This window comes from Amphibalanus amphitrite, unplaced genomic scaffold (assembly GCF_019059575.1).
Source record: "Amphibalanus amphitrite isolate SeventyFive unplaced genomic scaffold, NRLGWU_Aamphi_draft 000343F_arrow, whole genome shotgun sequence".
Taxonomy (NCBI): Eukaryota; Metazoa; Arthropoda; class Thecostraca; order Balanomorpha; family Balanidae; genus Amphibalanus; species Amphibalanus amphitrite.
In genome coordinates, this window is record NW_024881838.1 from 545,160 (window position 1) to 557,238 (window position 12,079).

The 12,079-nt window shown below is 56.6% G+C and overlaps 2 protein-coding genes across 4 annotated transcripts in view; one reads left to right on the top strand and one right to left on the bottom strand.

Moving 5' to 3' along the window:
* Positions 1 to 8,797, top strand: LOC122389059 (Hermansky-Pudlak syndrome 3 protein-like). The gene is made up of 14 exons (XM_043380727.1): positions 1 to 183; positions 893 to 977; positions 1,865 to 2,040; positions 2,358 to 2,485; positions 2,726 to 2,948; positions 3,163 to 3,409; positions 3,657 to 3,887; positions 5,042 to 5,216; positions 5,634 to 5,870; positions 6,127 to 6,519; positions 6,581 to 6,584; positions 6,617 to 7,057; positions 7,446 to 7,622; positions 7,903 to 8,797. The coding sequence occupies exons 1-14, from the start codon at positions 58 to 60 to the stop codon at positions 8,155 to 8,157; spliced, it is 2,898 nt and encodes a 965-aa protein (XP_043236662.1). The 5' UTR covers positions 1 to 57; the 3' UTR covers positions 8,158 to 8,797.
* Positions 8,713 to 12,079, bottom strand: part of LOC122389060 (procollagen-lysine,2-oxoglutarate 5-dioxygenase 1-like) — a 22,313-nt gene continuing 18,946 nt past the window's right edge. For 2 of the 3 annotated variants that reach the window (XM_043380730.1, XM_043380731.1), the window contains exon 14: positions 11,103 to 11,960. In XM_043380730.1, coding sequence (XP_043236665.1) covers positions 11,805 to 11,960 — 156 coding nt within the window. In that variant the 3' untranslated portion in view covers positions 11,103 to 11,804. Of the gene's footprint in view, positions 9,843 to 10,124; positions 10,254 to 10,601; positions 10,755 to 11,102; positions 11,961 to 12,079 lie in introns of those variants that run through there. The other variant, XM_043380729.1, reaches the window with a different exon arrangement.

The following is a 12,079-nucleotide window of genomic DNA, read 5'->3' on the forward strand; positions in this document are numbered from 1 at the left end:
GGAAAAATGTATGATGATTATGATTTATGCTCTGATTTCAGGTGATCTGGAATTAGGATGGTGCATGTGATAGACGCACACCATTTTGGTGGTCAACAGGTGGTTACCATTGACCACCCGCTCTCCATCACAACTGGTCCAGATAACATTCTGTTTGTGGCAACAGCAGATCACAGCCTTCATGTGAGTGTACTGCATCTTTGAACACATTTAATGCATCCTTTAATTCAAAAGGTGCAGACTAAATCTATAAAGATACAATTTTCCCTCTTGCCTTCCTCTTTCACTCTCTCTTTCATTCTCTCCCTCTCCCTCTCCCTCTCCCTCTCCCTCTCCCTCTCCCTCTCCCTCTCCCTCTCCCTCTCCCTCTCCCTCTCCCTCTCCCTCTCCCTCTCCCTCTCCCTCTCCCTCTCCCTCTCCCTCTCCCTCTCCCTCTCCCTCTCCCTCTCCCTCTCCCTCTCCCTCTCCCTCTCCCTCTCCCTCTCCCTCTCCCTCTCCCTCTCCCTCTCCCTCTCCCTCTCCCTCTCCCTCTCTCTCTCTCTCCCCCTCCCCCTCTCCCTCTCCCTCTCCCTCTCCCTCTCCCTCTCCCTCTCCCTCTCCCTCTCCCTCTCCCTCTCCCTCTCCCTCTCCCTCTCTCTCTCCTCTCCCCCTCCCTCTCCCTCTCCCTCTCCCTCTCTCTCTCTCTCTCTCTCTCTCTCTCTCTCTCTCTCTCTCTCTCTCTCTCTCTCTCTCTCTCTCTCTCTCTCTCTCTCTCCACAAAAACTATCAGACTGCAGAGGCTGCATTCCCTGTCCCCACTCATGGTGGGATTGTACCTACTAGGTGATGTTCATTTTCAATCCTGTCAGTGTGATGTGTTTCCAGTGACAGACAACTGTTGTATTGCTGTCAGATACTGGATATCACCACTGGTGAGCCAGTGAAGCCGCCTTTCTCCACTGTGGACGCTGCTGTCAGCATATGCTACTCTCAATATGGTGAGTGGTGGTAGCATTTGTTGTCACATTTGGGATAACCAATATTCCATAAAACTGCTGTGTGAAGGGCTGTTTTGCTCCTATTCTCGACTATTGTCAGTGTTTTCTCCGGCCATTTAACCTTGTCTCACATGTCAGATGTCACCGATAAACTGCTCCCGTCCCAGTAGCTGAGTGTTGGCATTAGGTGCCCGACGGCAGGGCTAGCTCAGAACCGTGTCACTGACCGCTGTCACTCCCATATCTGCGAGCCGGCCGGCGCTGCTGGCAACCGCCCAACAGCTGTGGCTCTTCTCAGCGGCTGCAGGCCTCAGGGTCACTGACCTGACGTGCCGGGATCCGCCGCCTGTGTCAAATGGTGTTATAGGCTGTGTATCGCCCAGTCGACCTTGTTTTCGGAATATGGCCGCGGACTAATTTCACAAAAACTGCGTGTGAGGTACGCTGCTTTTTAAGCCTTACAGGCGATCATTGTACGAATCGACTGCGGTTAACAGTTACGTGTGTCCCGTAGCTCTTTTCCGCCGCGCTGGGCCGACGTCCAGTGATACACATTCGGTTGGGCTTATCCCGCGGTTTGCCCTGTGCTGTTCTGGTGTCCGTTGTCACGGTCGCGGCTCACGCTGCGTTGTTTGTACTGCGTTATGTTTGGTGTCGCATTTGTCGTGCTACGTTGTTCGATTTGCGCTGTTGATGCTACGTAGCTGCGCTGCCTGGGACACCTGAATGTGTCACTCAACTCTCATAGGCACACCTCATCCTCACCTCACAGTCTTTAAGTCTGCCTGCCCACCTCACCTGAGGGGGTGGGGAGGGACTCCCCACCCCCTCAGGTGACTACTTGACCGCGTTTGGGCCTGCCTCACCCTCTCTCCCTACCCCCTCAGGCGACTATGTGGCCGCCCTGGAGGCGAAGGAGGCACGCAACAGCCCCGACTTCTCTTACATTCGCGTCTACCGGCACTGGTCGCAGCAGGAGCGGGCGCAGCCGATGAGGGCGCGCATTGCTGCGCGCGTGACGCCGCCCAGCTCCGGCGCCGATCCCACCCTAGAGATGATAGAGGTACGTGCAATGATTTTTTAGATGATAGAGGTACGGGCGGCGACTGTCGAGATAATGAGGAGAAACGATCCTCCCTCGAATAATAATGTTACGACATGCACATATCCAGCGTTTATCGAGCAGATATCATCATGGACTCTGTAAAAGATAAGAGTTATAAGAAGCCTTTATTATGCTTGATGTGCGAATGTACATAAGTGTCCATGGGCATGGGAGAGGTGCTTCCAGTTGGTCTTGGGAGTTGGGACTTAGTACACTTTCCAACTTTCTGTCTCCATTTGACTGGCGCCTGTGACCGTCCGTATGTCTGCCGCCAGGTTCCCATCAACGAGCACGCCACGGCGATCGCCTGCTGCCAGCGCACGGGGAATCTGGCAGTGGCCTGCGGCTCACTGGTCACCGTACACCAGTTTGTACTCAAGGCACACGACATCTCAAAGTTCCAGTGAGTGGCCGATGTGGTCGGGCGCGTGGATTGTGAACAGTTTATCGAGTGCAGCGAATAATTGTTTTCTTGATCGTTTTGAGTCTTGAGCTGGTATTGATTACCGCCGGTTTTATTTGGAGCATGCATAAGACAGAACACACATAAGCATGCATGAGCTGTGTTTGTGTCCTGGGTATGTCTGAGCTGAGGTGTATCTGAGGTGTATGCATCCGACCGCTCCTCCGACATTGGCGTCAGGTTCGGTGACCTGGAGGAGGTGGTGCAACTGGAGCTGCCGTTCGAGGTCACCGAGCTCGCGCTGTGTGAGGAGCTGCTGCTGTGTGCCGGCGCCGACCGGCTCCAGCTGCTGAGGCTGCGCGCAGAGCCGGCGGCCGGCGCTTCCGGCTCTGAGCGGCCGAGGACCGAGGATCCTCCCGAGGAGGACGGGGAGGAGGACCTGGAGGAGGACGACGATCTGCAGGTCGGTGGGGAACGAACAGCCCCAATCCTCCCCGCTGTAATTAAGGAAATAGCGAGATCCTACATCCAATAGCTCGGACGTACCGGCCAAACTTTCAGTCTTTATGTGGCCTGGGTGGCTGTTGTCGTTGGTGATGAGTTGGGCTATGACCCTACCTTGATCTCGATCCAGCTAGCCGTGCTTTGATGTTCTACTGGTGGCTGTTGTTCCCCAGATAATGACGTGGGACCCGGCGCTGCCGGCCGCTCGTCTGACCCTCCCGGCGCTCCACCGGCCGCTGCCGACTGCCGCCGACGCCGGGCCGGCGCCGCGCCTCCTGGTACCCGCCGGCCGGCCCCAGATCAGCGCCGAGTCGCTGCTCTACTGGCGAGAGCCCGACGGCGAGAGCCTGGTGGGCGGCGCGCTGTGCCTCACACCGTTCTACCAGCGCGCCGAGACCGGCCTCACCAACGGACAGAGAGGTGCGCTGCCGGGAGGGGTGACTGGTTTTTTATCACGGCTTTTTTGCTGTGAACCTATCTCTTATTTAAGGCTGAAAGAGTTCCAGTTGTTAAATTTTCTCTGCAATGAGTAATTGACATCGCCTTTCTAATAAACTTTATAAATAGATAAATGATGTGGTTAGATGTGTACGCGGGCATCGTGTCTCGTGCAGTGTGCCCTCTAGTTACACTCCCTGTAACCCTTGTGGTCCCTGCTGTGTCTCAGAGTCGGGCGCCGCCGGCGGCCTCCACTCTGCCGAGCGCGGCCTGCTCTCCGCCGTCTCTGTGTTCTTCTCGTCCTCCCACGAGGGCCGGCTGTACCTGGTGGCGCCTCTGCGGCCGGCCGACGGCCCGCCCGCCTACGCCGCCCTCGTGGGCAGCCACTCGTATACGTCTCCGCTACTGCTGGCCGCCCGGGAGGCGCATATGCTGCACGCTGTTACACACACCGGACTCGGTGAGTGAGTGAGTAAGTGAGTGAGTGAGTGAGTGAGTAAGTGAGTGAGTGAGTGAGTGAGTGAGTGAGTGAGTGAGTGAGTGAGTGAGTGAGTGAGTGGGGCTGTGGCTGTGCCGTAACCCACACTGGCATCGGTGAGTGGGTGGGCTGTGCCCTCCGCCACACACCGGGCTCGGTGAGCTGAGCACTGGAAACTGGGCACCCGTCCTAAGTATAGATCGGGTACGCAAGCCCGCCCTGCTACCATCTAGCTAAAAGAAAAAAATTGTCATCGAAATAATTCAAAAATCGTAGTTCCGCGCGCTCGCATAGGTCGTCAATGACGGGACGGATGATGTGTCAATTTTTTAACCTAACGAAAGCATGAAATATGTATAACGATCACAATCGTTATAGACTGGTCCTTCTTGTAGCATCGAATCCCAAAACCTGACCTTCGTTTTTCTGTAATGTAAAATAACAAAATTGGAATTAATGTAATATATCGCCAACATCCGCTAAAAATAAGGTAAGGTTACTCACACTTGTATTCTAAGGCTGACGGCAGCCAGCTGTTTAGCCCCGACCTCGTTTGACTGTTATCATCAGTGTCTTCCTGTCACGGAAACGCTCTCGTCAGTGTAAATACTTGTATCAGCCGCGTCATATCGCGGGATTTGTTCAGAGGAACCGCCCTGCGACTCGGTCCGATGTCGTCAGCTGGGAGCAGCTGTTGCGCTGTACCAATGCTCCCATAGCTGTTTGGCAATGTTCTACGAATTGATATGCAGTCTGTTACTGCGTGTTTCTTGTCTTGTCCATAACTGCCCCCCCCCCATCCCCAACACAGACGCTGCCAGTCATAGATACTCTCTCTAACCTTCGGGCTGTCATTGCCGCTGAACAAATTCGGACTTAATTTAGTATTCTAACGTCACTTCATTGCGGCGCCAAATTCTATCTGGCAATTTTGTGTTCTCTTTTATTGAACCCATTCCCTACCCTGTGCTGTCGGTCGTCCCGGCTGAGCTGGTTGGCCGTTCGTCTGACTACCTAGTTAAATTCTCCCATCGAAGCCCGGCCTGTGCTAAACAATCGGTAGTCGCCGCGTCTGGTCACCCCAGCACTCCCTCCACTCGATACCACCCACTAACGCACCATTCTCTCCCCTGCAGAGAGCTACACTGTGCGCGACACGCGGCGCCTGAGTCGTCTGGAGCGGCCGACGGAGCCGTGCCCGGACCCGGCCGAGGCCGGTTTCCTGCTCGGGATTCGGCCGTTCGTCAATGTCACTCACATGTGTGTCGGAGATGGCGTGCTGGTTCTGGCCGCCTCCGGGCCGGAGGACAGGTGAGTTGGACCGCACGGGAGACGGGTGCGGTGTGTGCCTGGAAAGGACTTTACCGTACCAATGAGAGACAGGACGGACTAAATAGGACATGGATGGCGAACCGAGCTGGGGACAGGACGGTTCGGGACCAACCGGAGACATTTAAGGGACCAGAATGAGCTATAGGAACCGAGCCACTCCAGGAAAGTACTGCGGCATTGTACGATAACCCGTGAATATGTGTATTTGTATTGTCTCATACGGTGACTCTGTCATGTTGTACCTGCTGCGGCTGCCGCCGCCGGAGGAACTGTACGATAACTCCTGTTGTGTCTGTGTCCTACAGTGACTCTGCCACTCTCTACCTACTGCGCCTTCCGCCGCCGGAGGAGCTGTACGATAAATGATAACCCCTGTTGTGTCTGTGTCCTCTGCAGTGACTCTGCCACTCTCTACCTACTGCGCCTGCCGCCGCCGGAGGAGCTGTACGCCGAGTGTGCGCGGCTGGGCGGCACACACGGCCACCACGCCCCGGCCATGTGTCAGGCGCTGCTGGAGGAGGCGCACATGGTTTTGCGGCCGGCCGTGAGGTGGCAGCTCGGTCGGCCGCCCTCCGACCGACTCATTGCTGAGTATAACAGCTCAGCGGCCAACGTCGGCTACTATCTGCTGAGGTAAGACTGGGGTTGTCGAATCCATCCGTCTGGTCGGCAACATGGCAGGGTTGGTAGGGATTCGGTTAGTGTATTCGATAGAGATCTGTCAGTACTGCTTGGAATGTGGATAATTAGCTACTGGTTGACGGGGATGGCGCTCTCCGCCATATCGGTTCTGTGTCTGGGTTGTCTGTGTATAAATGTCTCTATGTCTGTGTGTATGTCTGTGGTGAATCACCCTCTGACCTGGCCGGATCCTGTCGCTCCGATACAGGTCGTCCAGTGAGCAGGACTGGCCACGCGCCACGCCCTGGCTCCAGCTGGCCGCCACCTCCGTCGAGGACGTCCTGACCCAGTGTGCCGAGGCGCCCGGTCTGGAGAGCTACCTGAGCAGCGCGCTGTCAGCCGCCGACGGGCCGCCGCTCTCCTACCAGACTGCCAACCAGGCGCTGTCGGTGCTGAGTTTCCGCGCCCCGGACGCGCTGGCCGGTGTGCTGCTGGCCGCCGGACCGCTGGTGGAGTTCCGCGCCGAGCCGCCGCTCGAGGCGCTCGAGCAGCTGCTGGAGGAGACGGAGCTGAGCGAGCCGGCCGCGCAGGCGGCCCGGCTGGCGGCGCTGCTGCTGCTGGCGCGCACCGGCGGAGGCACGGCCGAGCGGCGCGCGCCGCTGCTGGAGCCGCTCACGGAGGAGGCGCTGCCGGCCGGCTGTCCGCACCTGCTGGTGGCAGAGGGCGGCGGCCGGCGCCGGCTCACCGAGCTGGCCGAGCTGCTGGCCGACGGACGGCCCGACCTGCTGGCGGCTGGACTGGCGGCGCTGGCGGCCGCCGGTCGGCCGCCGCTGGCCGAGCTGACCGGCCTGCTGCTGGAGGCGGCGGACACCAGCGACCGGCGCGCCGCGCTCCGCTACGAGCTCCTCCTGCGGGACGTACTGGAGCGGCACCTCCAGGCGGGCGGCCGGCCGCAGCGCGCCGGCCAGGCGGTCACCCTGCTCGTCAGGATGTACCTGGGCGGCACGGTGGGCGCGTTCCCGCCGGCGGGCGCGGCGCCGGCCACCGGTCCGGCCCTGGAGCGGCACCGGCTGGGCGCGCTGTACGGGCCGCGCGCCGCCTGGCTGAACCTGGTGCCACCGTTCGCGGGCCGCGCGCCGGCCCAGATCCTGGCAGATATGGAGGCTGACCCGCGACTGGTCGACCTCGTCATGCTGCAGGTGAGGAATGGAGTGCGGTCAGCGCGGGGACGGGCTGGTGGTCCTCCCGGCACAGACCGAGCAGGGGATGGATGTCCCGAGGCTGATGGGCTCAAAATTTCCCCCAATAAATAAACAGGGATGTGTCGATGGACGAAGGCTATGAATAGAACTGTAACTTAAAATTTCGGTTACCAAATGTTTGTCGCGTAGTGCTCCTAACGAAAATGCAACGTTTGAAGGCGGGGATACTGCGGTTGCCCCTTGTATGAAGCGAATGTTTTCAAGGCGATCCTTTTCCCACCGGATTTGTATTGCGAATGTGTACATCAGTTATAGCAGTGTCCCACTCGCCCGTCCTCTGTTTACCACCCTCTCAGTGACCTCCCTCCCCTCCCCGCACCTCCAGTCGCTGCTGTGCTCGGACCTGCCGTCTGCCGAGGACAGGCGCCACATCCGAGAGTTCCTCTCGGCCCACCCGTCGGCGGTGGGCCACGACGCGCTGCTGGCTCTCTGCTCCGAGCTGGCTGACGCCGCCGCGCTGCTGGCTGAAAAGTACCCCGAGGCGGCGCTCGAACACGCCAAGGTGAGGGATGAGATCAGGGAAGGGTGATGTGATAAGGTCAGAGGCGAGGGCAAGGTAAGAGTAATAAGGGCCGTGTGGGAACTTGGATGGTTTCTCCACATTTTCAAACAGTTGAATGCTTTATGTTTCACCGTCCTTTGCGTTCTGAACACGCCGCGTCCCCGGGTCTATGAATCAACCCACCCTGTGCGGATGTTGCGTGTCCCAGCCTGTATTCTTGTCTGTTGATTGTGATGCGAGTACCCAGCGTATCTTACGGTGTACCATCTCCCCTCGCCAGGAGCGGTGTCGGAGCCCGTCCGACTGGCGGACGGCCGTGCAGGCTCTGTCGGCCGCCCAGCAGACGGCCGAGCCGGACGGCGGCCAGCAGGGCGCGCTGGCCGCCCTGCTGGACCACCTGGCCAGCACGGTGCCACCCGACCAGCTGCGGCTGGTGCTGGCCGAGCGCGCCGACCAGCACGGCGCCGCCCTGCTGCGCTGCCACAACGTGCAGCGCGCTGACGTGGTGCGCGCAGAGGTAATGCGCATGGCCTGATGGCCCGGCGGGCTCCCTTCGGCCCCGGAGCGGCCCTCTCAGGTCAACGGTCAGTCAGCGGGGACCTTTGGCGAGAAGGGTATGGAACGGCGGTGTGCGGCGTCCCATGAGTGCCCCCGGGTCTATTGTCGGTGATGATCCGAGGCTGTGTCAGTTGAGAGATAGCCTATCCCACCTTACGTTGGTTGTTGCATCTGGTCAGCGTGAAGTAAGTCGAATGCGGGATGAGTTCCTTTGCATGCCATATACGACACATGTATTCGGGGTGCTGCAATGAGCTTACTATTCACCGCGAGTGAATTACATGCATGTCATGCAATGGTCGCTTAAATATGTAATGCTTTGTATGTATTCATTATTACTGCGCGCACATGACAATCTTAGCCTTCTCCTTGTCAAGCTCTGGTAGGGAGAAGGGGCCCATGAGCTGTTTGGCGCTGTGATTGGATGACATTGTATCTACCGATGGCGACATCTCGGGAGGGCGCGTATGGCCCACAGCGCCGCAGAATCTCACAGGTTGGGGACGTATTTGGTCCAGTATAGATACTCGAGCTCTTTATATGGAGTGTATTGCTACAACAAAAGACAGTTTGTTCAGACTGCATCAATGGCGTAAATAAAGCATGTTTGTCTTTCTGCCGTTGCCTTCCATAGAAGCTCGTGCGCACATTGGCCCGACAGCGATTACAGACCTAAGCCGCCTGGCCACGGACTGTATGGCCTCGATATCACCTACATCGCCGATCATTTCTCGCTGAAACAGTCGGTTCGATCAGAACAGGGACTGCTGAGATTCGTCATTCAGTTCACACGACGGCTCGCGTGTTCCGGGCCGGGCGGTGGATGCATGTCCACACCGTTGTAAATATCAGATCCGTACCAAAAATACAGATCATTAGCAAGGATCTGTGAAGGCACTTAGTAAACTTACATACTATACACACAGTTGTCTTAGAAAAGAAAGACGGTACAGTCTTGTGTCTGCGTTACAACTTACAACACCCGCCGTCATAGTCTCGCCCGAACCACAGCACCCCTTGCCGACAGCAAAAGCGACTAACAGCAGCTACATATACTCGTAAGCGACTACCACACTACGTGTCAAGCCAATTAGAACATACCACGCAAAACTACGCATACCTCACAAACAGCAGGTCGGATGACCCTGTTCAAAAATGTAAAGCTCTTGTAAGTATGAAGATCTCTTCACAGCGTTTCACAATCTGTCCAAACAAGCATTCCGATAAAGACGCTGATATCAAGATGGTGTGGGAACCTAAACCTGTCTCCTTAAAAAGTGCATTGATCACACCGTATGGCCCCATCCGAACCGCTCGTATTCCAGGAACGAACTCGTTGCGAAGGACAGCCAATGGCGAACGTACAGCACGAATACCACGCAATCACACTATACCGCCCACAGACTTCACAGGTTGCAGCTGCCATCCAACCAACCGATCATTAGACTGATCGACCGACCGATCCCCCGACGAACCATCACTTCATCCTCCCGTCGACGATCACACGTCCGGGTCGACGAACGACACCATGATGTAGCGGGTACCGTTGGTGGTGGGCAGCCCCTGGTGCTGGTGGGTCAGTCGTCCCGGGTGCATCAGCACCCAGCCGAGCCGTGAGTCGGTCACCGAGCACTTGTAGCGCGTGAAGTGCACGCCGCCGCCCTGGGAAAGGCGTGTATTGGTCAGTCAAGTGGTCAGTGTGGGTTGTTGACTTGCAATTGCACATTGCATAGGGCCTTCATGCGCTATGCGCTTCGAGCTATCGGTTGAGGTTGCTGCGTGGTGACATACTCGTATAAATTGCATACATAGGCTGGTACTGCATAAATAAAACACAACAGCAGCTATCTGGTCCTCAAGTGGCGGTCGATTGGCGCTGTAACGCAATCTTCGGATAAACGTCACACCGGGGCGGCGATGGGGAAGGATCGGACAGACACTGACCTCGTAGTCCTTTCCGGGCTGGTTGAGCGCGATGTTGATGGTGTAGGTGGAGCTGTCGCAGTGAGGTCGCAGCGCCGCCTGCACGTCCCAGCGGTAGCGCACCACGAAGTTGGCCCCGGCGTACGGCGGCTGAGGGAGGGGGGTGGCCGTCAGTAGCGGGAGAAGGCCGGCTGACACTTATCAGGCCAAAACTGACTTTTCCGTCCCATCATCTATATTATAAATCCTAATACACAGTAAATATTCAAGCGGCACGAATCGTCTCCCCTGTCTACCCGAAGTACGAATCGACCAAGGTGTCCTAACAGCCAACGACTCACTACCCCAACTCAGGATTGCTAGAACATGTTCCTGTTGAGTGTTAACCGGCAAGCCCTTGAAGAGTCATATCGGCGTCTAATAAGCATTCGAATCTCCCTCCGGTCGTACGAACATTACAATCGTCCCCGGTCCTACTCCTTACTAACGCGCTCTCACCTCTCTGACGTGACCCTCGAAGACCTTCTGCTGCAGCGGCGTGACGTACTGATAGAGGAAGGCCATCCACTGGTCGTAGAAGCCCACCTGCTCCACCTGAATGTCGTCGGTAGGCACCGGGTCGTACTTGATCAGACGGTTCGTCTTGGACTTCTGCAGACGTGGATAAGAGACTGGGTGAGACGGAGAGAGACGGGTTGGATTTCCGACATCCGAGTCAGCCCATGACTGTCTGATGGGTCGGATATCAGCACAAGCCTTCCAGAAGACAGTCTAAAACACAACTAGGTGCGTCCAGTTACCAACTCGTCTATGGACCAGGGACTGGACTTCTTCGCCCCACCTACCTACTCACATATTCACGGAAATCGGTGATGCTCCAATCGCTATTGGACTCCTCCGCCCATCATTACCCCTCAGTGTCATCACTTACCGTCATGGCACCAGCTCAGTTCAGCACGGCGCAGTGGCTCTGGTACCTCGACAGCCCCAAACAACCGATACCTCAGAGCGCATGTATTGGAAGACAGCAGCAGCGGACTGGAGTCCCACAAAGTGTCGCACTGGCAGTGGGACCGTCACTGTGAGTTCCGCAGTAACCAGACAGCTGGACAACTCAGCCACGTCACTAAACAACGGATCAGAAAACTCCACATGGACAAAGACACAAAACGTAGTCATAGCTCAGCCAAATGAGATAATCTCAGCACAGAAAGGTGCAAAAAGCGCTAAAAAGAATGCAGTCGTTGACATTTCTATACATTTACTGACAGGCAAATGAGTGGAAATCTACAAACGTAGCGCTATCAAATGCATATAAAATTCCACTTACAACCACACGATATTGTTACTAACACGATATTGTTACTAACAACTCCAGCAATGGAAATCTTCATTGCAATATCATTCTATCAAAAACGTGACCGTCAGTTATTGTGAGCGCATTATCAACATTTGCACAGCTTTCTATGTGCGCCAGCCAATCACTGTGTATAATGCCGCCGAAAGTTCACTGATACCCAGCGTGTCTTGCCATCGAAACTACCAATGCCGCAGAAAACGACAAAGTCCTCTGCATTTCAGAGACTGGCGGGCAGCACAAAAGACGCTAGTGATTGGACCGACCGCCGGGCCGCCTATGAACTGCAGTCTCAGCTCGCCCGTCTGCAGTTTAAGCTCCCATTGGCCGGAGACCCTGTCCGTTCACGGGTCAATGAACGATACCATGATGTAGCGCGTGCCCTTGGTGGTGGGCAGACCCTCGTGGAAGTGGGTGAGCCGTCCCGGGTGCATCAACATCCATCCGGGCCGCGACTGGAGCACCTTGCAGTCGTACCGCAGGAACCGGCACCCGCCGCCCTGTGAGAGCAACAGAAAACCGTCACACGCACGTGGAAAGACACGGAGACAGGACGGAAAACGCGTGACAGGCATTACCACAGGCAGTAACCAAGAAATGTGCAGTGGGACTACCCGAG